We start from the raw sequence: 27,479 nt of genomic DNA on the forward strand, positions 1-27,479 counted from the left end.
TAAAAGAGGTGTTGTCAGCACTGACTAAGCAAGCAGGAAACTTGTGCAAGGCTTTGCTGTAAAAGGACGCTATTGTCAGAATACCTCATATAATTTAAAGTAATCATCATGAATCAGGTAGAAATTACATAAAATGTGATACAGAAATATATGCTGCCTCAATTAACGAGTTTTTCAAGACAATAGCGCCACATTATCAAAATGGCTAGTGGAAATAAGTGCAATTGACCATTAAACAGAGCATAGAGTACAATGCTGCTGTTGGAGGTATGATATGAGGATGCTGTTTATGACAGATGATGCTAATAATAATTATATCTGGGTCAGAAACAGGGGATTGATTCAATACAGGCCACTAAAAGTAAAGAGTGTTATTACAATCAGCAAAGTGAAAGCTCATCAAGCACATTGTAAAACATCAAAGAAATACAATGGAGTGTTAACTGTACCAGCCGCAACCACAGCACGGCATAAAGAAGAACACGGATGCAATAAAATGGATTTTTAAAGCTCTTTCATACCGCAGGGAAGATTCTTCCATGACAAACCTTTAAGTCTGTGTCTGAGCAGTAAAACTAATCTCAGATGAGCTGTATCAAGGAGTTCTTCACAGACTAATTCAAATTACTTCCACCAAGCCTGTTCTCTACGTGAGCCATTTTCATCAGTGAAAGGGCACCACTGCAGACATTCTCCAAATGTAGAACATTTCAAACTGCAGAATATTTGATCAGGTCGGATTCAGAATTGACTTTGGGATGAATCCAGCTGGGAATTCCTTGATGTAACTCAAGAACTGCATATTGGGAGGTCTTAGTAGTGGATTTGTAATCGGTTAGCCTCTTTAAACAAATCAACTGTAAAAGCTGGGTACATCCAGAGGCTTCACCATTAGTATGGAACCAGGGATTTTCAAGGGATTTTAACAAGCCATTAGCGACTTGGGCTTCAAATATTTCCAGGCAACAAGCCTGTGAATTGGGCATAGATTAGCAGTAATTATGCTAAGCATGGTAGACTGATTGGGCTAGAAGTAGTGGATCTGTGAGGGCAGACAGCAATACTGCGGCTGCATTTCAGTTTAAAGGTAATATACTATTGGCTCTTGTTTAACAAAGCTAACAATATACAGAATTATCATTAATGCTCCATCATCACTAACAACTTTCTTGTTGCTTTATGCCAGTGGTCTTCAAGGACTCATTTGGTGGATAGAAAGACAGAATAATGTCCCCTTTTTACATATTTTATAAAATTTAGTGTTGCACTTTAAACCTGTCCTGTAATAACATGCGTATGGTACCATATTAATGCATTCAAATATTTTTTATAAACATACATTACCATTCAAAAGTTTGGGGTTGGTAAGATTTCTTAATGTTTTTGAAAGGTGCTCACCAAAGCTGCTTTTATTTGATAAATAAATAAATAAATAAATTGTGACATAATATTGCAAATTAAAATAACTGATTTGCATTTGAATATATTTTAAAATGTAATTTACTCCTATGACGGCAATACTGAGTCTTTAGTGTCACATGATCCTTCAGAAATCATTCTAATATGCTGATTTGGTGTTCAAGACATTTCTTATTAGTATCAATGTTGAAAACAGTAGTAATGCTTAAAATGTTTTGTGGTACATGAACCATGATACATAAAAAAAAAAAATCCTACTGACCCCAAACTGTTGAAGGATTCCCAACTGTTGAATTTACATACTTTTGCCATGCCCAGCAGTATACTATCTGTTGAAGACCCCTGCATTATGCAATCGATTCATATATTCATGCTGAAAATCAAACAGATGTGGCATGTGCCATGATATTTTCATCAGTGCATATTCTATAGCAGCAGTTCTCGATTCCAGTCCTCGCGCCCCCCAGCTCTGCATATTTTGCATTTCTCTCTTTGTAAACACACCTGATTCAGATAACCAGCTCGTTAGAAGTGAGCTCCGTGCATGAACTGTGTTCGCATTGACATGGTCCCTACACAGTGTTCACTGCTCCCTACTCCCTGAGCAGACAAAATATACCTAAGTAAACAAAAACAATTAAAATTCAATCATTGAACACCTCAACGCAACTTCTTCACACAAGGACAAGTGTGACATCATATACCTCTGTAAATAAATACAATTTAAATTCACGTCTTGCACACTTCAATGCACTTTGAATGGAATATATACATTCACTTTGAACGGGAATCCTGGTGGAATATCCTGTGATGTACTTCTCTCAGGGCACTTACGTTCGAATAGAACAAACATCTGAAGCCATAAGAGAAACATACAAAATGTGCAGAGCAGGTGGGCCCGAGGACTGGAATTGAGAACCACTGTTCTATAGATAGATGCCACACCAGCTGGCTTGGGTTTCAACACAACCAGACTCTCTGAGTGAAACCAGTGTTTTAAGATGGATGGAAGGCTTACCCGAGGACTGCTGAGGGGACTAGTGGACAGACCAGAAGAGGCTCCGCTGATGGACCGGGACCTAAAGTTACACAATATACATAGTAAAGAAGTTTCTGCCTCACATATAGCACACTGTCGTAACTCTATAGGAGGTTCAGCATGTTGTGTGGGTGAAGGATGATTTATAATTGATTTTATTCCTGGACAGAGACAGCAGTATAACACCAGACCTCTATATTTTACTATAAATCTTGCATTTCTGTTAATTACATGTCAACTTTCTATGTAGGCCTTTAGGTCTTTTTGTTGATTATGCTATTTTTACATTTCGAGTTGCTATTAAATTTGAGCAATTTATCATCTCTCATCCTAAGGATGTAAAAGGTCATCACAACCTTTTATGAGGTTCTGTATGAGGCCCTGAGTTCTTCCGAACTTCATTGTGTATTACATGGTGAGCTTCAGTAATTCTCCAATAAATGATTGGGATTTAATTGACCGTGGACACAATGGGTTTTGTCATCAAGGCAAATTGAAACAGTAAATCATCCCTAACGGTGTCAACATTCAGACTCACGCGATTTGACTCCAGGAAGGATCTGATCCATAAACTGATCAATTGCATTTGCAAAGGCTACATAGATGAGAATAATGTGATGGTCTCAAATTGTCTTTAATCATTCAAGCATTAAAATCACAACACCAAATGCAATGCGGCCTGATTCAGCACAATGCTGATGTTCATTATATGCCTCTTGCATTCAGCTAATTGGCTTACCCAAAAGACAGCATCAGGAAGAGAGCTCTTTATATGTGTAATAAATGACTATGGAATTCATGTGAGGAAAGGACAGGCACTAGAGGACAGTAACTATACGAGCTAATATTTCTACTCTTTAAGCATTGTACAGTATTTGTAAAGATTTTATATGTATTGCATCATTAATATGAAGCTTTAACTATATTAAGATAACTACTGCTTGTAAAAATGCTGTTTAAAATTGTATAAAAGATGCAGGGGAGCTTTTCGGTTCAATTAAGTCGTTACATTTTGAATTGTAAGCATGCATAAATACGTATCTGATCTATCTAGCATGTCAGTAAAATATTCATTCACCAGTACCTAACCCAGTGCACCTCTATTCAACACAATGATTAAATAAAAATAAATAATATTCAAGGCCCATTCTATTATCTGGCAGACTAAACAGTCTCAGTGAATGCAGACGTAGGACAGTACTGTGAAACTCAAGGTCGAAGAAAAATGCTTGAACAGATGAACACAAACAATCGGATAACCTCTGTCTCTCAGCTACTGTAAGTGCACACATCACTAAGAAAAACAAACATCCAGGGTGAAGGCAAGAGAAGCATGAAGGCAAAATGAGAGCGAGGGGAAGAAATGAACAATTTGGGATCCACCAAGGGACAAAAATGCCAGACATCAAACGAAACATGAAAGGCAAAATAAGGGAGATAAGATGCTTTTGATGTGTGTGGAGGGAGCCAGAGGGCCGCTGCTTTACCAAAACTGAGAGGCCAAACCAGGAGGAAAAAACTTTTATTTTCACGTGCAACCTCCACTTTAAAAAAAAAAAAAAAAAAAAAAGCTTCCTTCTCAAGCAAACTAAGCTCTTAAGATCTTAAATGTCATTGGTTGAAATAACAGGCCAGTGCTCTCTGTGGCATGTTTTGAGTGTTAAAAACCCCACTGCATCTTCAGAACAGAAAAGAAAGCATGGCGGTGGTTTATACCTCTCCTCCTTGCTTTGCAGTATGGGGTTGGCATCTGAGATATCCAAGCTTTTACTGAAAACAGATTTACTACAGTAAGAGAGAGTAAAGTTAGAGTAAATTTACAAAAGTAATCATGGAGTTGAACCAAAGCATCTATACAGGGAAAGGACACGGGGCTGATGAAATGGATCACAGTGGACATGGAAAAAAGTAAAAAAGAATTTGTAATAAAATGTCAAAGATACAGAAAAATGAAAGGCGCATTAGAAATCCCATTGTTCCCTTTAAAACCACTTTGAGAAGTTAAAATTCACCATATGGCACATTCAGCATGCTGCTCGACTAGCTGTGAAACGGATTTTCAGAGAATAGTAAAACACTCTGCTTTTGAAATCATTGGTTTCCTTTTCCAAAGAATTAAGCTGAGCTCATTGATCTTATTTCTTTTACTCTTCATGTGCAATTAAAAAAGCATTTCAAAGCTAGTATGCAGCTTGTGATAACTGTGAACTTCATTTTGCCAATCCAAAGTTTATTTTGGCTTTTTTTAACAGACGTCACTGTCTTCAATTTTCCCTTTCAAAGCTCCTCAAAATGTGACATCCTTTCAGCTGTTTTTTACTGTGGCACTCACTGCTCCGATTGTAGAGTTTCATAAATAATAGAGGAGCGAGAGATGCGTTGCTGTACCTCTGTCCGTGTTGTGCCATGTCGATGGCACGTCTCACAGGAACAGGAGATCCGCCCTCTGTCACGCTCAGCACCTCCATGGACTTGCGCTCTGGCCTCCTCTTGTTGTGCCTCGTCAAGAGTGGAGAGTCCACTCGCTTCCTAGGAGGATCTGAAGAAACCAGAATATGATAAATTCAATGATCCATAACACATGAAAACAGCCCATTAAGCCTGTGGGGTTCCTAATGGGAAAAACTGAACAGTCAATCTTTTTCATTATGTCTCTCAGTCCTCCAAAGCATGTAAATCCCAGTACGATTTATTATTTTGAAATTAATTACTTTTAAGAAATTAATACTTTTATTCAAGCAAGGATGCATTAAATCAATAAAAAGTGAGAATAAAGACATTTATAATGTTACAAAAGATTTTTCAAATAAATTCAGTTCTTTTTTAAACTTTCTATTCATCGTAAAATCTTTGGGAAAAAAATATCATGGTTTCCACAAAATATTAAGCAGCACAAGCATTTTCATCACTGATAATAATTAGAAATGTTTCTTAAGCACTAAATTAGAATGTTTTCTGAAGAATATTGTGACATGCAAGACTAATGAGCATTGGCTGTTAAAATGTTTAAACATCTATTTAAAGAGGAAAAAAGGTATTTAAAATTGTAATATTTCACAATATTACGTGTTTTTTAACTGTATTTTGTTCAAATAAACACAGACTTATGCCGAGTTCACACTGCAACGATTCTCAAAGTCGTCGGCTCACCATTGTTTTCACACTGCATGACTATCTAGTGTAGCATTCAGCTGCTGCTATGTTTATATTGCAGGATGGATCGGCGACAGGAAGTTACACACTGCATGACTTTACAATAGGAAGAATCGCCAACAACTCTTTTCACACAGCGCGTCTTTGATGATTCACACTGCATGATTGTTACCTGCATGAATGAGCATCAATTTGCCTCAGATTTCGGGCATTTATTGGCGATTTCGCAAAACCTGTTCGCGATTGAAAATAGGGTCTAAAATCGTGAAGTGTAAACTCGGCATTAGTGAGCATTAAAAACATTTCTTACAAACATAAAAAAATCTTAAACTCCAAACTTTTGAATAGTAAATTAATAGAACATGAAAAAAAATTACCCATTAACTTCAATAATGAATGTCTTTAGTCTTTACTGTGTATGATTCTCCAGTAAACACACTGTTCTATAGAAAACTATGTTTTTGTAATCTTTCAACCATTTTTTTTTTTTTACTTTAAAACCTTTTGTTTCCACTTGTTCTCCAAGGCTGTGTGGGCGGGGAAATTATGTCACATCACAGAGCTGTTGTGAATGCCATTTCATGTTGAATTTAAGGATGAAATACAAACGAAGAGATTTAGTACGTAACAGACAAATTGACTGAACTGTTCTTACCAATTTCATTTCTGGGTGGTAGATTCTGATCCTCATGGCTGGGATATCTCTCCTTACGGTCCAACAGGAGGAAGTAGATCATCTTTTCCTGGTTATCACTGGAGGTTGAGAAGGCACGGAGAAACAAAATGTGTGTGTGGTCAAGACAGGTGTCTGATATACAGTACAATCTCCAGAATAACCCTCAGCTCAGGCTAATTAACCTCATTAGTTAAAGAGCAAAGAGTAGCATGCACCTTATTCCCAGAGAGCTAAAAGACATCCTGCAGAGATCACAGGATATCTCTTATTTCATTAATGATGCAAGAAGACATAAAATATCCGACATGAGTATGGGCGAGTTCAAAAAGTCTACAAATTCTCCCAGCGAGAGGCCTTATGTTGAATTTTTCTGCCCCAGACCACACAGCGGGAAGTAAATATGACCGGTCTTTGCTGGAAGCGCCATCTGAATTGTTTAAATGCTGGGCAAGAGAAGAGACAGAGGCCGCAATGTTTTAGGAGGGAACACCCAGGCCATCTATCAGTGGGGCTAACGAAGTTGATCGCGCACAGCGGAGCGTGCGGGCGGTAATTGTGCAAAGTACAGGAGATGACAGATGAGCGGGTGGGAATGGGCTTCTCTAATAGCCTGCAGCCAAGATGCTGTACTGTGTGTTTACTAACCCTTAGAAACAAGGATGTAAAATAATAATACCCTCACATATGGTCTCCAAAAGCAAAAGCAGTCAGTCTTGTCTAATCACAGGCAATAAAACTTTGGTATCACGGGAAACAACCATACTGAGGTGAGCGTCTCATTCTTAGTTACTCACTCGTCTGACAGCAGGTCTTTCATCAGTTTGTTCTTGTCCCGGAAGCAGCCCAGCGAGTGCATGCTTTCCAGCACATCTGGGTCGATGTCCTCAGTGGAGGGTAGCGTGCGGATCGCCACTTTCCGTGGCACCGGTTGTTCTGGTTCTGGCTCGTTCTTTCCTCCTCTGAATAGAAGATCAAGAACAAGAGCATGTGAAATAATATAGTGTTCTTGTTTATTTTTCATTAATTGAGCACACATGGTAATCGCCTCCGGTGTGTTCTAGGATCCTTGCTTGTGGTATAAGACACAAACAGGCCCACATGCAGTCTGTGCCCACAGAAAGCTCTGGAGAGATAAAACGCCCATCATCTACAAATGAACCACCTCCCTGTGTGTTTGTTCATTAAATATTTTGGCAAATTTGATTAACGCTTTCTTCTACCAATAGTAGTAGACCCTCAGTTCAAATTAACACATTGATTAAAACATTATCATTTTTAAATCCATTTGGAATATTTTAGCAGATTTTCTCCAACAGTCAGTTTATGTAATATAAAAAACTCCACATTACCAGGTAAAACTGAAACTAAAATAAAATACATTTTATTTTCATCCTGACTCAAAAACAAAATAAAATCTAATTAAAAGTTGTAGTTTTTGATACACAATATATTATAAAACTTGAAACCTTTACAACCCACCTGCATTAAACATGAAAGTGCCTCTAGACAACAACAACACAAGACTACGCTGATAAATGATTGACTTACACCAGTTGTTAGACTAGAAAGCATTAAAATTAAATTACACTCAATCGAAATGGCTAAATTCTAATTCAAATTCAAATTTAAAACTATTATAACACTGGCCCCCAGTCACGAATCATGACTAATACAAAAAGTTGGATACTGGAGAAATGCGTGTTTAAAATTGAAACATTTCAAGACAAAAACAAGGCATTGCTGATGGGGGCAAAAACATTGAGTGATGCCAGCCCGCTAGAGCTTAAGGGTCTTCTCCAAACACACACACACATTGCTGTCATATCATTACTTAGAAAAGCGTCTTCTTTGGTACCGCATGTTCTCAGTTATTGCAGTGAGGACACACATGGACTAACAAGACATGCACAGACACAAACACAAACACACAGACAGATACTGAGCAAAAACAGCCACAGGACGACAGACAAAATGTGACGTTTATACTCACATGTACCATGTGTGCTTCTGTATCTGTTCTAACTGTAAAGAGAGGAAAACACATGAGCCAAACCATTATCCATTCATTAACAGAGCCAAATAAAGACAGCAGAGCATGACAATAAAAGCAATAAATCCATCTCTAAACGTCAGGCAGTTTCCTGCTGGCCGTCTCTAATCTCTCTCTCTCGTGTCACATCCTCTGATCTCCCCGGGTTTAAAGGGTGGAAGCTACAAAGACATTTACATGTTAGCAGTTAATTAAAGCTGTGGCCCGCAGAACAAGAACAACAGCACCCCCATCAGAGTGAATGGTTTTTGTGTCTGTTCATGTAATACTGACAAGAATGAACTGAAATCAGTCTCTATAGTTATTAGCAACAGATGTGTGTCTGGTGTGTCTTTTCAGAAACTGTGAGGAATGAACACACTGAACTGGAATGTTCAAACTAAATATTTGCTTGTGGTTGAGTAAGTAAAAATTATTTCACTTAATGGCTCTGAAAAGATTCAAAAAAATTCACAGTATAGTTATTTTTGCACAAAGTATTTCAATTCAAAAACCGTCGTCATATTCTCTAGCCCCCTGTAATTCTGTTTTCAGTGCTCCTTTACATGTAAATTAGGCTTACTGTAGCTATTATTTTCACAAAAGTGACCACAATTGATGTGATGTAGAAGGCAGGCAGGAAATGCAATTTTATTTAAAACAGTGGTTCTGAACCACGGGACCAGGGCCCACTAGGGGGCCTCAGCCAATTTCCAATGGCGTCTTAAGATGACTTAAATTGCTTTAAAATAAGACAAAACAAGCAAAAAGATTTAGAACCACTGACTTAAAACAAATGTTTTTGTACATTTTCTATTGATGATGCCAGCAGTAATTAATCAAATGATGATGAAATGATTGTGATCAGCAATATAACAGCAAGAATTGCAGTTACGCAGAAATTGTGCCATACAAACTGTACTTAGAACAGATTTTGTGGGCCTTTAAATTCCTTTAGAGAATCAGGTGCTACAACAAAACGGTGCAAGTAACCGGTGCCATTATTCTTTGTGAACTCCCTCTGAATGTGTGCTGACAGTGTTCAAGAAACAATGATGACACATTGTCCAGATGTCTGTAAAACAGTAGTACTTTTAGTGCTCTGCAATGCTCTGTTGGATTGTTTTAATTGGATCTATAAGATGATATTTCAAACTGGCAATAAGACAGTATCAACTTCCTTCCCACTCATACAAAAAATCTCTTTTATATAACTGACAAACTGCACAGGAAATGGGCTATGTTTGGATCCTTCCTAGGAGAGCGCTATTGTTTTCAATCACTGAGAGATGTGGGCAGTGAAGACAGCTATCTGTTTTCTCTGGAAAGCGAAAAAGGAAACTGGAGCATTTCAAAGGGTTGGTATTAGGACAAGCTTATAAACCTCTCGTCACTCCAGCATGTTACAGGAAAAAGGGGGGCGGCTCTGAAGCAGAACAATGAAAATAGTAGCTGAGGGAGAAGAGCAGAGAGATGAGGAGACCATGAAAGAGAGAAAGAAAGAGATAGACACGCAAGCTTTTTGAAGCTAATGTGTGAGATCCGGACAGACAGGCTGGTTGGATTAGTTCTGCTGTGTGTTGACCTGAAGTGACAGCTCAAAAGCAGAAGAGCTCTCAGACCCATAACACTTATTTAATAGAAATCAGCTTAATATACTGTTGATGTCTGTAGAACTGAACAACCAACCAGCATATGTAAACAGTGTAGTGCACATGCAACGCTGTCACCACCTACAGTATGATTCCTCAGGCCACATGATACATTTAAGAGATAAATCATCTTTTTTTTTAGGTATCAGGTTTTGCAAGGTTTGAATGATGATATTATGAGATAAAACTGTAATTTTGAGCGTGACTATGCTGGACCCTGACCGTGAGTCGTTTGGTGGCGTCCACCTCGATCATCCCCTTTAGGAGGTTTTGGCAGTCTGGAGGAATGAAATGGGGCATGTGAAAGACCCCGAGCTTCACTTTCTCCAGCAAGTTCCTCAGGTTATCGTCGTCGAATGGCAAAGCACCCTGACAGAGAGAAATATTACATGTCAGTACTATAATCGATCATTGTGTGGGACAAAATCCCTCCCAACCCCCGTTTTCAGAATAATGTCAACCAATACGTATTTTTCAATGGTTGATTCTTAATTTATTTTTGGTCTCCCTAATCCTGTATACACTAACATCAAAGGTCTGGAGTCAAGAAGATTTTTGTCATATTTTTAAATCTCTTATGCTCACCAGGACTGCTTTTACATATATTTTTATACAGTAAAAACAGAAATATTATTACCATTTAAAATATATATATATTTTTCCATTTCAATGTATATATTAAAATGTAATTTATTCTCGTGTTGGCAAAGCTGAATATTCATTAACGATTACATTCAGCGTCACATGATCCTTAAGAAATCATTCTAATATGATGCTTTGGTGCTCAAGAAACATCTCTTATTGCTATAAATGGCAAAAACTATTGTGCTACTTAACAGTTTTGTGGAAACTGTGATGAATTTTTATTTATTTATTTATTTTTCAGGACTGTTTGAAAAAAATCAAAAGAGCAGGAATTATTTGATATAGAATTTATTTTTTGTAACAATGTAATAGTCTTTACTATCACTTCTAATCAATAAAATGCATCATTGATGAATAAAAGTCTTAATTGAAAATAATATTAGCACATTATTAAATAATTCAAAGAAATAAAATTAAGTTGTAATCATGTGTCTCTTGGATTTACATCTAAACAAACAATGGGAGAACTGAAAAAATAGGAATGATAAATGCTTTGATAAAATGCTGATGCAAAATAAATAAAGAAAAGGTTGGCATAGAGAGATGATTGTGCTTTGATAATTAGCTTTGTTTTGTGCCAGATACACTTCATCATTTTCACATCAGAAAGACCCATCAGGGCCCCTGACACTACTGAGATGTCAGCCCTTGATAAATGACAGAAAATTCCCAAGCATGACTGACGACAGGGCCACGTAATAGATGATATAATCTAGCAAAAACTAGCAAAGTAGAGAGATGATAAATAAAATCGGATGCAGGATGCATCTCTAACGAAAGGTCTTTGAGCACTGAAAGATCAAAGAACAGGTTCCTGGGATACGCAGGAATAATTTGATTGCTTTGTGAATAGGATGCAGTTAAAATAGAGCACACAAACACAAAAGAGAAAAGGGAGACAATTGGCTTTTCAATTTCACTGGGGCAAACGGTTCTTCTGGGTTAGGATTGTGTTGGGCTCATGGTCTTGAACAGTAATTACACTTGAACCTGCTTGATGATCCAGACTCAAAGCAAGCCGTCTGCTGTCAGAAAATCAGAGCTGTTGTCTGGTTTGAGAATGATTTAATTATAAGCTAGTGTCATTTGTCTCAGTTATTTGATGTTGGAAAAACTAAACAAGCATGGATAAGAAAATTCCGAAGACGATCAACAGCTTGGTGTGACCATACATGTCCACTGGTGTGGAGCTGAGTGGGAATTTTCAGTTCTTTCTCTACTGGAGCTTAGCAGCAGGCTTGCATGGGGGATTGTGGGATTGACAGTTGAGCCGAGTAAGCAGGAACGTCAAAAAGTTAAGAAATGTTTAACTTTATGCAAATGAGAGGCAAAAAATGCAGGATGGCAGCCAATAACTTTGAGGTGAAGACGGTGACACCTGTCAAAAGCAGTTCAAAATCTGCTGATAGTATTTTTGGTGGTTTCAGATCATATACTTGCACATTACTGTATTTAATTCAGATATAAAAGGTGGTTTTTATGCATTCATTTAGGTTAGCAAAAGTATGTTATATGTATACATATACACACTATTCATTCAAAAGTTTGGGGCCAGTAAGTTTGTTTATTTATTTTATCAAAAGTGCACAACTCTTTTACCTGTAAAGACAGTAAGAAATAATTTTGAGCACCAAATCAAAAAAAATAAAAATAAAAATAAATTACAAATTCAGCTAACGGATAGTTCCGGTCCTTGATTCTGATTGGTTTAGCCACGTTCGAAGCTGTTGTAAATTACACTTCTGTGTGTTGCTCGGCAACAATTTTGTTAAAACCACAACTGTTTCTGAGGAACTACATTGTTTGGTGGAAGAATACTGTTATTTATATCATTACACTTTATTTGCTCTGCTTTATTCTGTGAAACCTAACTACATATATGGATTAACAATTTTATGTTTTATGCGTATGAAGATGTTTTACTTTTTTCGCTCTGCGTCGTGCCTAACAACGCCCCTTAGCTGTTATAAATTCACTGTAAAGCACGGCTTCTTGGGGCTTATTGCTTTATTTGACATCACAGAAATAAATTACATTTCAAATGTATTAAAAAAGGAAACTGCTATTTTAAATTGTAATAACATTTCACACTATTTCTGTTTTTACTGTATTTTTGATCAAATAAATGCAGCCTTGGTGAGCATAAAAATCTAAATTCCAGCCTACCCCAAACAGAGATTTTTTAATGTCTGACAAGAGCATGACACTCGAATTTTAGTTTAATTCCCTCCTCCAAGAACTTGAAGTTTTTTACAGTCTAAGTAAGGAAGAGTAAGAAGATAAAAGTGGATTCATAAAACGCTCAGCGTGATGAATAAAAAGGGCTGATCTCACTCATGTCTGATATAAAGATGATTCACCGGCTGGAGTGAGAAACCATATCGGAGCTTTGGTGTTGTCAGACTTTTGAGCTCTGACTACAGAGCCGGTATAACACCTTGATTCTCTTAAAGCCCAACTCTTGCTTTGCTGATTAGCTAGCACTGAAATATCCTTGTCTGGATTCTCCCCCATCCTCTGACAGACGTTCATTCAAACACAGGGGATTTCTTTTTCCCAATGCATGCTGCTGAGAGAGAGACTGTGGCTCAAATTTGTCAAAAAGGCTGAAGGCCAAATTACGGCAGAATTATATGACACAAAATGAGGTCTCTGCCACAAAAAGGTTTCACTCACCACCAAAAGTGCAAAGAGAATGACTCCACAGCTCCATACATCAGCTTTCCTGCCATCATATTTCTCCCCCTACCAGAGAGAGAGAGAAGTTAGAAATGGAAAGAAAGAGATTCAGCGGAAGCTCTATAATGAGAGATGCCACTGAGAGCACGTACTTACCCTTATAACCTCTGGGCAGGCATAGTGAGGGGATCTGAAAGAAAACGGGACAATATGTCATCACCATCCTCATCCAACCTTGGCAAAAACACCCATTAGAGAGGAAACATGCAGTACACTAATTCAGTAATAACTCCTTGTATTTGCATGAGGATCTTCACACAATTGTTTCTGACAAACAACTCTTTGTCTAACCAGCCTATGATTGCTGTTGTCAAATGATCCAATAATATAACATTAAATCGTAATGACTTTCTGCTGGAAGTGTGTAAAACAGGTCTGTAGTCATCTGAATTGTGTACCGTATTTTAACGGCATGGCACATCATCAGAAGCAGTTCTCTATATTTCAACACCAATTTTCTATAAATGTCTGTTTCTTCACTGCAGGTGTCATATACCATTATGTAGATTGAGTCTGTATTGATAATACATTAATTTAATGGTTTACTTTCTCTGCTTTAAAAACATAACTACTGCTCACTGTAGAGAAAGCTATTATTGCTGTTTTTCAATGCCAAATTGCAAGGTTTTTATACTAAATTAAGTGGTTAATGCAACATCCTCGCGCTCAGTAATTTCAAGACTTTTCTGCCAATTTTATACATAGCTGGTGCCTCAATCATTCTGGATGGAAAGAAATATAAGCTTTTACTATCAAAATAATGTGATGAAAAAAAAAGTAATATTGTTTCTGTGAATATGTCTGAATATTTCATATACGCATTTGTTTTTGCACACTCATTTTTTACGCATCCACTGCAAAATAATGGTAAAATGGTAACACTTCACAATAAGCTTCAACTTGTTAACATTTTTTAAAAGCATTGAGCATCATGAACTAACAATGAACACTATTTTTGCAACATTTATTAATCTAGGTCAATGTTAATTTATAAATATACTGTTTCATCCATAACATGTAAAGTGAAGGTGTCTTAACACAACCAATTTAAGTCTCTATGCCTGCAAAATTCAGTGTAAAGAATGCCATATAAAAGCCACTAGTAAAGACACTTGAATGCCACTTCTGAAGCGCTTCTGTGCCACCTTTTCAGTGTAAATTTCACATAATTTACACAACTTAAAATGTTAAAAATGTATTACTCTATTTATAAATGAACATAGTAGCACTATAGGGACTTATTCTCAATATTAACTAGTTGCTTATTATGAACATATTGGCTGTTTATTAGTACTTATAAGGCACATATTCTGCAGTTTATTGGGGCAAAAGTCATAGTTAATGGTTTGTTAATAGCGAGAACTGAACCTTAAAATAAAGTGTGACCATTAACATTAACATTAACCAAGATTTATAAATTCTGGGGAGAGTTTATTGTTAGTTTACTATACCTAATGTATTAACTAATATGAATTAAAACGCATTGTAAAGTGTTACCAAAAAAAAAAAAACTCCATATTTAGCAATAGTATATTTGGCTTACCCTTTAAAAGCCAATCACCTGTGACAGGGCAATAAGTTAATTGCTATGACCTTACAATGCTACTCCCTAGCAGTCAAAATTTTTAAAAGATCATACTGAGAATATCATGTGTGCTCTACAAACAGATACAGCACTATCCAGCTTTCAATGGTGCAAACTAAACCACAATAAGCGCTCAGATAAAAATATTTCTGCAGAAGCCTGATTTATGTCTGTATGTCATGGATATCCCCTATGATAGGAACACGAGGGAGGATTGATATGGCAAATCAGGGAAGCCACAGGGGGTGATTAAGCTATTGTGCAAAGACCCTGATGGAGAGGAATTACTCATCTAGTCCAAGATGCGGTTCATGATTTTTTTAAAGATATTTTTTTGTTATTCCTCAAACGCTGTTGGTCTGACTGGAGGGAAGCTGGTTAAACAGTCAAAAACAGTGAAATAAACTTTTTTATTTTGACATTAGCATGGTTTTCACTGTGAGCTAATCTGACTTTGCGCTAGTTAGCTAGTGCTGGTTATGCTTCAGAGAGCAGAAGTGGCAAAGAAAGGTTTCTTTGATGTTATTATCAAACTTGCAAGCTTAGGGGACCCAGAGTAATGGTCCAAACAGGACCAGAGGTACTAGAGAATTTTGCACTGTACTGTGGGTAATCTAGTTTCACTTGAATGAAGGTTCTGGAGGGGAATCTAATTAAATTGACTGGATTTCCAAGCAGCCTTGGACTTTTTTATGTAACCACCCCTTCACTCAAAATTACCATTGGGTTGCAAACATGGCAGAGACTTTTCAGAACTAAATTTATTTCAAAATTAGGTCAGCCAATCTGCTAAGCAAGGAACGAGCCTCAGATACAAATGAATGAATCCCTGGCACAGAGATATGACTGGGAGGCTCTGTGTTGGTCTTCCGTTCACACGTAAAGGGTCTGCCCCTTTCAAATTCAATTGGAGTCCATTAACCATGGTAAACAGAATACATCTGTGTCAAGCGGACAGCATACGAGGAGGCTAAAGATGAATGTGTTTAATTAAAAACTGTCATATCTGTGCCTAGAGTTGGGAAGTCACGATCAATAATTACAGCATGCCTTCGTCAAAGGAAACCATCAAAGCCGTGGCACCATTTTAGTGCTGGCTAATAAGAAGCCGAAGTACACAGACTAAAGTCAAAGCTATGGTCTGGTCACTCAGGGCGGATTTTAAATTCTTGATTAATCCCCATCTGTGATAATATGCTCTGCTCTATGGCACCTAGCCCTCTCGTTTTCATTGATAATGGGGCCTCTAATGGCATGCATTACACATTCAAAGAGACTATGAAAGCTTGAGTGAGGTCAGGCCATCATGTTCATATTTTCTAGCGGTTCAGGAAGTGCTTCGGTGGCAGCAGGTCCAGCCAAGCTATCAGTTGTTAATATGGAGCCATTTCTACAGTTATTTTCATAATGACGCGTGCAAATGGCAAGGGGTGCATTTGTGCATAGGACTATTAATGAGAGTAAATTCACTAGTTTTCAACTCAAACATTTCTCAATATCATCTCAAAATGATGATATTCTTCTCAAAAGCCAGTTAATGTGAAGGGACTGTCTATGCAAATCAAAACATATGCTATTTTGATCTGAACAGAATTAAACAGTTGCATGAGCATGCGCTATTTTTACAAAATTGTACCCGATTATGAAAGTTTTCCCTTGTTTTATGAAAAACAGGTTTCACGTATTCTGGTAATTGTTGCAGGAAGAAGGAGCATGACTCACCCACAGCTCGTTTCTAAGAGACTGTCTCCAACCTGTAGAGAAGCCATGCCAAAGTCTGCTATCCTGATGTTATTCTTCTCATCCAGCAGCAGGTTCTCTGGCTTCAAGTCTCTGTGGCTAGAAAACATGAGAAACAAAATGTTTAAGGTATAGACATCTATAGATTAGCAGCTTTCTTAAGCGTCTCTAGGTTTCTCTAATATTTTATTGTGTAAGTGTCAATGACATGAAGAATGAAGAAAATGATGAAGAAAAATGAAGAAAAAAGACTTATCTTCCATACGGTTTCTTCATTATTTCTCAGAAAATAAATATTTCTAACAAAACTGCTTCACTACTTATTAACATTTGGAAAAAAAGACTGAACTTGTAGTTCACTCATAAACCTCCAATGGGCACATTTATCTACAAAGATGTTGTGTTTATTTTTATTAAATGATCCAGCTTAACTTAATTTGTATTACTTGTTTAAGCTGCCAGTATCAGACTCAGCCCCAAATCTCTTGATCAGACATCGTGAGAAACATCTTGATTCCTTGTACCATTGTGGAATCCTCTGATCGGGAGATAGAAATTCAGAGCTTTCTTTGCCAGTGTCAAGAAGTGAAGCCTCTTTCATCCTGAGCCGGTAAGTGAACGAGGAACACAAGACCATTTTATGCCCAAGAGATCAAATATCAGCTTGTACATTTCAAGCATCTTTCACAAGACGGCTGATCGTGACTTGTGAGCCAATGTGCGTTTACTGAAGCTCATCATTTGGGATGGTTTGGCAACAACAACTGACCAATAATTGTTGGTGGGACAGAAACGTGACTTGAACCAGAAATACTGTCCTCCTCCTCCTGCCGCAATAACTACAACTAAACTGAAGCAACCCTAACCATTCTGAGAACTCATCAACCACCTGCAACCATAGTAAACAACATCAGAAATGAAAACACCTGCCAGGCACCTAATTTCTTGATCAAGAGATAGGAAGACAGTCAGAGATGGACCTTGTCATTATTATCAGTGCATGGTAGTCAACTCTCAAGCACCACTACATCGTCACAATCAATAGATTATTAGAAGTAAGTGTAGCTTTTACACACCAAACATTTCCATCTAAAAAAGGCTCTGTATGTTGGAGATGATGCAAAAAATGTGACTGCTGGAAGCACTAGCTATAAAAGACCTGGTGTCTACTCACCCAGCGATAACTAAGTTATTGCAACGGTTAAACACAGACCAGCAATAAAGTTCTTTGCTACAACGATTGATTCATCTTTCCCATGCCAAGGCAACCAAGGAGAAGGAGGAGCTCTCGGTAATGGAAAGATTGCATGGGGGTCCCGGTCAATACTAGTGTGTGTTAACTGAGAGGCTTTTCTGATTAGCTGCCAGTGAAAGACTGAATGGGTAAAGCAGGACCGACTGAATGATCTCTGGGTATCAGGAACTGCAAGTATTGCCAGACACAATCACAAACATCCTTTTTAAATAAACTCATCTGTTTGTTTTAAAAAAAAAATTAACCAGGTGCTGTACAATTCAAGCCTGCAAATATGCTATAAAAACATAACCTAAAGCGATTTTGCTGCTCCGTTTCTCATTATAATGCCTGAAGTGCAAGGAAGTCTCATTATGTGATGTCTAATTATGAATGCTCTGGATGAAAAGGTATCAAAATGAAAGAGAACGGCTTCAGAAAGGAGACCCTTTGTTCCATACGGCAAACTAGTTACTAAAACATACCAGCCACCAACTCTGTCCCAACCTTATGGGTTAGGAGATTAATATAGCAAAAAACACAAGGAATATGCATTGGTTTGATATTATACAATTATTTGTTCAGTTTTCCACAACTTTTCCCAACCCTCAAACACTGGACTCTTCCCTCCTTAGTAAAGTGCACATGGCATTTAACAGCTCAGGGGTTTGTGGAAACTGAGGTGTCCAACAGGCCTTCCATTCTGCTCACATTGGCTTGCTTTTTCTCAAGTCTTCCATCATTATGCTTTACGTAATGTAGGTATGGAGCTGTGTGAAATGGATGGCCATTATCTTCCCTGTCAAAGCACAAGTTCATGGAACCAATAAACACAATCCCTCCTTGAGGAGAGCACTAGTGTCCCACTGTGACATTGCTGTTATAGCCTAATGTTCCTATAAAGGGTTCCTTTAGAAGTACAGATATTACAGATCCTGTAAACACTTGTGCTTTTAAACTAGAGTAGATAACACAACTGAAAAAGTCTTAAATAGACAAGAAGAAATCAACAGTACACCTGGTGCCGACAAAACACTGCAAATAGCCTATGTATTTCCAGAAAAATTTCCAGTGAACAAAAAAAGTCCAGAAACAAGAACCTTGTGGCAGAAACACAGATCACAGCCTTGTTCTCATTCCCATCAAATGAAATATGGTGTCTATCCTGACAGAGGTCCATTTGTTGAGGTTTTAATGGCCACCAATATTTCTCGATGCCTTTTTCTCTATGTGTCCTCCTAATTTTTATGTGCCATTTATCTCTGTATGCACAGTTCATACTTTAAATCATTGAAATATGCTAACCAATAACTATTGTCATAAAAAAGCTGTTAATCTTGGAACTGAAGTTAACAACCAAACTCCTCTTTGGAGTTCATCACAACCTGCATAGGCTACTCATTAAATTCAACCCCAATGTGAAATCCAGACTGCACTGCTGACCTCTTTGTCTGTCTTTTATTCTAGAATGGAGCTGTAACGTTACATAAATGCACCCAATCATCAAATCAGCTCTCACACATTCAACGTTCAATAGGGCAAAACGGCCCTCACAGTGCTAATGCATGTCATCAGTAGCGTTCCTCATAAAATACACCAAAAATATATCAATCTTCCCATCCAGACACTGGCAACTGCTTACATAAACATAAGAATCCCCATGTGAGGTTCAGGCCCAGTTACTTAGACATGAGTTAACTCAGTTCAACTGTATATATTCCTGTATATTGACCGTGTGTACCTGACAGCACTTATCATGTAAAAGACTGAAGAATTTGACAGGCTTGATTCAGACTTTAGTCTTTCTGCCTGTCCTCACAGTGGGGCCAGAACGCTGTAATTGTATCGCTGTGAATACAGTGATAGCAGAAGGCTATCAACTGAGCATATTATCTGTGTGGAGGTTTCAAACCCCAGAGAGGAAAATGGCTGCGAACGAGCAGAGGAGAGAAAAAGTGATGCCTCCCTGCTATGCTGTTTATTCAGTGCTTTCCATCACCTATTGAGAAAGGCCTTCAAACCATCCATCAGCTAGTTGAGCTGTGCTGGAAGCATGCAGCATTCTTCATTAGGCTGTGCGCCTGCTGAAACGCATGGTAAACAGATGCAAATATTGTGCTAATGGCTGCCCCTTCAGTGCATTAGTATATTAGCATATGAAGAGGATATGGTTGTGAGAATTCAAACAGAAACATTATTAGCATTAGCAATAGCTCTTAAAGTTGTGAAAAGTTGATGTGCTTATAAATGAAATTACATTTAGAACTACAGTGGAAAACACTGGCTGCCATCTGTCTAGTTTGTCACTGTTCTGATGTATATTTTATGAAATTCTGTAGAGTAATACTATGTTAGTTGGAAGTTTTCAAACCTGTTGAAAAGGGATCATTTTAATTTATATAATTTGTAAGTAAAATTTGAGAATCCACACTTTTTTTCCAACACAATGTAAGTTGTATCCTAATGTCACAAAATAAAATCTTGATAGTGAAGAAATTTTCATGAAAATCTACATGAAAACAACTCAAAAGTTAAAAATTAGATCATTTAAGCAAAATAAACACTTTAAAACTAACTTTACTAAATACAAATCATATATGCTGTTTCAAATAATATATGTAATTTCAAAGGATCTAAAAGTACATAAAATGGTAAGCCAAACATTAATGATTAAAAAAAAAAAAAAACCTGGTGCAACTTTTGGCTGCCTCTTTTTAATGAAATAAATGAAATAAGTCTTATTCTGCCTAGATCCATCAGCAAGATAAGTTCAAACATGAATGCTCTACTTTTTCATTAACAAAACTGAACTGAATTCTTTTTAAATACCTCTGTAAAATGCCCCCATTCTTTGTGTTTTCGGGGTAGGTCACCTCATTACCAAACTCCTCTTCATAATTACTGCATCATTTGTATAATTGTTTCGATAATGAGAAACTACGTTGCAGTGAAGATGAAGGATTTGTTAAAATTAGTTCAAAATTTAGGGAGCTGTATATGAAGGCAAAAACCTTCATTATTTTCTATTGTACAGTTAACTGAAACCCTCTCGGCACAAGTCAGAAAAAAATTAGAGAAAGGATATAGAGAAAATTTGAGCACATTTTTCATTTATATCTCAAAAATGTGGAGAGAAAAGGCTTGAGGATACACTCTGTGATAAAAAACGGTGCTTTTCTGCAGTTGCACTGGAGGGGAGCTATCAATCTTGACCCAGAAAGTGTGTGTGAGCGTGTGGCTTGAAACTTGCGCAAATGTGCAAAATAGTAATATCTCAATATAATATTATTACGTATTCACAACAATGCTTAGTAATGACTGAAAAATGCCTCACTTGAGATGGCTTTCACCATAAATAATAAATGAGACAACAGCAGTACAACACGCCGGACTACAACAGCTGATGGCTATACAGTACATGGTGTATGAAAATAGACAACATTTTTAGCGGCTACAAAACCAACACATTTGATTTTCTTGAACTAAACTAATGAGTGTGCCAAGCTTTGAATGCTCAAAATAAAGGATTTTGATTTCCTATAAAACAGACTGAGATTTTAACACAGTTCAGAACTCTTACCATATAGAGTGACTGTGACAGAAGTCCAGCGCTGAGATGATCTGTCTGAAGAACTTTCTGGCCTCTTTGGGTGTTAACCTGCCCTTCTTTACTAGGTAGTCAAAGAGCTCTCCACCTGACACATGCTCTAGAACCAAATATCTGTGGAAGAAAAGCAGTGGAAGTAAGAAACCCTGACTCAGCTTTGAAACTCACATGACATACCTATCATAAACCAAATCTTCATTTATAAAGAAGTCTCTTATGCTCACCAAAGCTGCATTTATCTGATCAAAAATACAGTAAAAACAGTGATACTGTAAAATATTGTTACAATTTAAAACAACCAATTTACATTTTAATATTTTTCAAATGCAATTTATTCCTGTGATGACAAAGCTGAATTTTCAGCGTCATTACTCCAGTCTTCAGTGTCACATGATCCTTCAGATATCATTCTAATATGCTGATTTGCTGCTCAAGAAATGATTTTTCATGGAAATAATAGAAATACTTCTTTGTAAAAAAGTTTTTGTAACAATGTACAAGTCTTTGTCACTTTTGACCAATTTAATTACAAACAAAAACAAAAAACACACCCAAACTCTTGAATGGTAGTGTACTCCTGTAGTCTGAGACTGCTAATGAAAATGCTTCTGTTTTCTATTTTTTACTTAAAACAAAATTGTTAAAGGGATAGTTCACCCAAAAATCACCAAGGTCCAGAAAGTTAGTAAGGGCATTGTTAAAATAGTCCATGTGACATCAGTGGTTCAACCTTTATTTTATGAAGCTACAAGAATACTTTTTGTGTGCAAAACCATCTATGTCAGAACGCCGGCGTCAACAGCATCAGATTCATGTGTCGTGCTAGTCTCGTGAATGCGCATCGAAGACTGACAGGAAACAGAAGAAATTGTTGAATGAAGTCATTATTTTTGTTCTCTTTCTCGTAGCTTCATAAAATTAAGGTTGAACTCTTGATGTCACATGGACTATTTTAACAATGTCTTTACTACCTTTCTGAGCCCTGATTGTGTCAGTTGCGTTGCTGTCTATGGAGGGTCAGAAAGCTCTAGGATTTCATTAAAATTATCTTAATTTGTGTCTTACAGATTTGGAACGACATGAGGGTGAGTAATTAATAATAGATTTTCATTTTTGGGTGAACTAACCCTTTAATTACAACTTATACTAACAAAACAATTTGAATAATCTATTAACAGGGTTCCCACACCTTGGTTAACTTCAAATTCAAGGACCTTTCAAGGACTTTCCAGGTCCAATACCCTCAAATTTAAGGACTTAATGTGAAACATTTCAAGTGAGAGCAAGGTTACATCGTGTTACCTTGTAAGATACATTGTTACAGTTTACATGTGTCAAACACAACTATGCAAAAAAACATTTTTAGATCATATATTCAAATATGATATATTCAAATAGATCATATATTCTATTTGTCGTATTTCTGTTTTGAATAAAACTAAAGAATATATTGTACATCCTATACTGTATTCTAAAATGATCTGATATTAACTTTTGCATGAGGGTTGCCAACTTCAGAAAATGAAAATAAGGGACAACTGTGATTCTTTACATTCCAATAACATAAACAATAAGGGACGCTCAAAATATTTGTTCTGTACCACATGACCATGTCATTTCCGTGTCTACAGTTAAGTATGTGTATAAAAGGTGTATAAAAGGTTCTCAGAAATAATCACATTTGTTTTGCTTAACCTATGTATAATTATTCTAAAAAAAAAGTTTAATGTCATACAAAAATGACACGCATGTTATACACAAAGCATCGGCCTGAGTAAATTTTACCACTATAGAATTGTGACTGCACAAGTGTAGTAATTTAGGAGGAATATACTGTGAAATTACTTAAAATATATGGCATAAAATTTGAAAGTATAACAATTGAATATCTATGAAACTTAAATCAATAAAGCATTTTTTTTAAACAATGACATTTAAGATTTTGAACTAAAATGTAGGCCTAATTGCAACCATGTAGCCTATGAATTCATGAAAATAAATATTTTTCAATTAAAGAGAACTTGGAGTGTGTAGGCTGCTTTTGGTGCTTGAGTTTGTTCTTCAATATTAATGAGGTCCAGGTTTAGGAATATGCTAGAAGTTAGGGTTACAATTTTAAAAGCGTTAGTGCGAGCCCTGCTCGCTGTGAAGTGGGAGAGACCAGACGACAGAGGATTCTGCAAGGTCTTAAAGCCTTCCTTGAGTGGCTACTGGCTACTTTCGCAATTCAAACAATGATTTTGCAAAAATAATTATTAATTTTTTATTTATATGGTCTAGATCAGCCCTTCTCAAATCCCGGACTCTGGTCCGGATCCAGACCAGGAGGGATTTTGATCCGGACCCACCTCCAGTTTGTATTTCAAGTGCACTACTCGTATCAGTCAGACCTCCGTGGCGCACGCACAGACACACTCACACAGGGGTGCACGAACCAGTGTTGCAGTTTTTACTGACTTTTTTGTAAGACAAAGCACATAGCAACTAACAACATTTTGGATAAACCTTTTATCTTTCATTCAATAGAATAATGTCACCGGTTTCGCCCTGCGAGAGCGAGGTTTTTCCGGAACGGCAGAGTTAGCAGCACATTCAACTGACTGAGCCACAACAGACTAGTGAATGAATGAGTAGCTATGAAACAGTGTTTCCAAAAACCTATCACTGTTGAATGTCTGTGCATATGAACATGAATGTAGTTCATCTGTAACTGTTAAGCCTAAATATCCACATATTTTGTTATAAATAAAGTAATATAATACACTGCTGTATAACAGTGTATTGCAGTTATAATTCAAGATGTTTGCAATTAAGTTGAAGTGACTTCAGGTTACAATGAAGTACTATTTCAGAAACAGAAAATATGTACATGAGAACTGCTTCATTGGACATTTAATTGTATAAAAATGCAGTATGCTACTTTATGTAGCTAATAGTTCAGAGAGTAAATGCAAGTACCACTTAATGACAATGAATATGATAATTGCATATATAAAGTTGAATTGTTATATAAAGATATAAGCATGTCTATTAAAAACAAGTTTTGTTTTTCGAATACAGGACAAACTGCATTTTGTATAGCTTTCATATGCCTTATGACCCTTCTCTGATGCCTTGGATACGGGACAATTCCATATTATACTGAACGGTTGGCAACCCTATTTTGAATGGATTTTATTGAACAGAGCTTAGGCTCATGTAACCAGAAGATTTAAGATATATGAATATGCTTTTAAGTTTTTCTTGCCTCATGGGTTAACATCTTAACAAGCAAAGCAATTCAACATTAATTTCACGGAGTGTCTGTGAAACGTTGAGGCATCGTAGTAGTTTCGTGCAAGCGTGAACGTCATTGCAAAGTACCTCATGTGGGAAACACTTAACGTAACGCGTAAATGCACGAAACTAATGTAAATCAAACAAGCTTGTACGCATAGGCCACGAAGTACTGCCGAAATAACACATTAGCGGACCAGACGGAATAATATGGAATTTTTTCCTGAAAACTTCTTGCACAAAATAAATTCAAGAACTTTCAAGGACCTGTATCAATGTATGTTTATTTTCAAAAACTTTCCAGGGCCTTGAAATTTTTTTTTTCATATTCACAAACTTTCAAGGATTTCAAGGACCCGTGGGAACCCTGTATTAAATATAATCATATTTAAAATTCCCAAAAGATTCGGTTCACATAATGTTATAAATGGGAAATGAGTAAATAAACAAATACACCCTACATTTTCAATGTAGTATCAGACTGTTGGACCCCACTGCATTTGAGTGAATGTGTAAATGTGTGCGAAATGTCTTCCTGCAATCGGCCTGTCTGATGGGCAAACACATTTATGTCATACTCACGCATTTATGTATTCATGAGATACACGCAGACTCCCATTCACACGCAGTCACATTTGAACACACACAAACACACTCACTGACACACCAGACGTCTGATTTATTAGTCGATTAAAGGATTTTCTCATGCGATTACCTGTCAGCGTTATTTAAATTAAAGATGGATTCGTACTTGATTTGTGTGTGTAAAAATGTTCATAGGCAAATACTTTACGAGCATGCGGTCCATACATCTGTGTCATGTAAATATTAAGAAAACAAATTCCTCAGCTGCATCCATGGTGGCTCCTTTATCAATTATTGAAAACTACATTAAGCCCAGCCACTGGAGCGCACGCACATATCCACGGATATCAGCGCATCTGCTCTTCCGTACAGATACAGAGTTTACCAGCCACTTATACACACTCAGATTATACATTGCATGATGCATGGATAAACAAAAATGGTTTATACTCACAAATATTTCTTATTTTCATAGACATCGTGCAACTTCAAAACATGAGGGTGTTCTATGAGTTTCAGAATAGCTATTTCTCTTTCCACCTGTAAAGACACAGAGAGAAAAAATCGATTAGAATTGTTTCAGTTTTATATTCAGTAACAGGGTCAGAGTAAAACATGAGGAGACAATGACAATAACAGCCTCTGGTTAGTCTGTGCTAGCAGAATGATGTTGTATTGTATTATCTTGCCTAGCCATGCGTAATTAGCATCCCAACACTTTCATTAAGTGGTTAACCCATTAATCACTTGTTGGCAAGTAGAAAATAAACAGAAGACAGTGGATGGAGGAAACACACGAGTGCAAGAGCCTGGCCTCATAACAAGATGCCTTTGATGAAGAGTTCAGATGAATTATAAGTAGACAGGACTCTAATTGCATTAGTGTTTGGAAAGGGATACAGCAGCATGATATGGTGATCCATCATCACAGCTGTCATGAAGTGTCCCACATTAGATATTGAGAGGTGGTAATTAGCGAACATACTGTGCTTCATCGATGTGTTAACGTGTTGTGTTGTTTTAGGGAGTGTACACTCCTGCTGCTGCCGCGGGAAAAACCATCTCTTGTTGCTTTTCGGGAGCACCAGAAATAATTAGACTTCATTATCGGTGGGAATATGGGAACAGCTAATAAGGATAATCCCACACTAATGAAAGTTGCATTGCTGAAGTCAACGCTGCATGAAGTCTCCCATCATACACCTGCTCAGAGACTAACCTTGTACAGTGTCCAAGTGAGCCACAATCCTATTAGACCCAATCACCTTTCATTTGTGCACAGCCAATCAATACTCTATGGAGCAAAAACAATTATAGAAGGAGAGGTGTTATGAACTGAAGGGCAATGTTTTGGTCAGGACTTATGGATGCAAACATCAGAATTTGTCGATTTGTAGCACTGAACATGCAGCTTTTATATAATATTGTACATTTTCACAAAATTGAAGGAGGTTCCATGTATGATGGACAACTGTTAGGTACTTTTCTTTCACAATGTAGCCCAATTAATAAAAAAATAATAAAAATAAAATAAAATAAAAAAATTATTTTTTTATATTATTTTATTTTATTTTTTCTTTATTTTAGCATCACTGACATACAATTATACTTTTAATTTATAGTCTGAATTATTTTTATATTTTCCATTTTCATGTTTATTTTAAAGTTTATTTTATTTTCAAGTATTTTAAAGTTGTGTTTTTGTCATTTGTATTTTTAAATATTTTATTTCAACTAACATTTATTTCATTTCAAGTATATATTTATTTACTTCTTACTTGCATACTTACTAGTTTTAGTTAACATAATAACCCTGATTCGAGTCCGGATGGGATCCCACAACCCTACATAAGACAAGCGGTTTGGAGAATGGACGGATGGGTGTAATAATGTTATGTTTTGTAGTGAAGAAATACTACACAGGAACAATTTGTTTCTCTGCAACACTAATTTCAAGGCTTGAGGGCAAAATGTAGGATCATGACAAGCATAAACTGTCAAGTGACTCCAGACTTTTGACTGGTGGGATACATTAACACCATCAAAAACATCCAATACGATTACAGATGAGTTAGACTCAGATCTAAGAGCAGAAGCACA

The 27,479-nt window shown here is 36.9% G+C and overlaps 1 protein-coding gene across 7 annotated transcripts in view; it reads right to left on the reverse strand.

Annotated features, from left to right (window-relative positions):
- brsk2b (BR serine/threonine kinase 2b) overlaps window positions 1-27,479 on the reverse strand; it is a 136,607-nt gene that overhangs the window by 13,680 nt on the left and 95,448 nt on the right. For 3 of the 7 annotated variants that reach the window (XM_042728190.1, XM_042728194.1, XM_042728195.1), the window contains exons 3-14: window positions 25,834-25,919; window positions 21,492-21,632; window positions 16,660-16,776; window positions 13,449-13,482; window positions 13,290-13,358; window positions 10,191-10,337; window positions 8,278-8,309; window positions 7,082-7,246; window positions 6,267-6,364; window positions 4,847-4,997; window positions 4,175-4,243; window positions 2,438-2,498 (exon numbers count right to left, since the gene is read on the reverse strand). In XM_042728190.1, coding sequence (XP_042584124.1) covers window positions 2,438-2,498; window positions 4,175-4,243; window positions 4,847-4,997; window positions 6,267-6,364; window positions 7,082-7,246; window positions 8,278-8,309; window positions 10,191-10,337; window positions 13,290-13,358; window positions 13,449-13,482; window positions 16,660-16,776; window positions 21,492-21,632; window positions 25,834-25,919 — 1,170 coding nt within the window. The remainder of the gene's footprint in view (window positions 1-2,437; window positions 2,499-4,174; window positions 4,244-4,846; window positions 4,998-6,266; window positions 6,365-7,081; window positions 7,247-8,277; window positions 8,310-10,190; window positions 10,338-13,289; window positions 13,359-13,448; window positions 13,483-16,659; window positions 16,777-21,491; window positions 21,633-25,833; window positions 25,920-27,479) is intronic. The other 4 variants (XM_042728192.1, XM_042728196.1, XM_042728193.1 and 1 more) reach the window with 2 other exon arrangements.

Source organism: Cyprinus carpio, chromosome B7 (assembly GCF_018340385.1).
Source record: "Cyprinus carpio isolate SPL01 chromosome B7, ASM1834038v1, whole genome shotgun sequence".
NCBI classification, from domain to species: domain Eukaryota; kingdom Metazoa; phylum Chordata; class Actinopteri; order Cypriniformes; family Cyprinidae; genus Cyprinus; species Cyprinus carpio.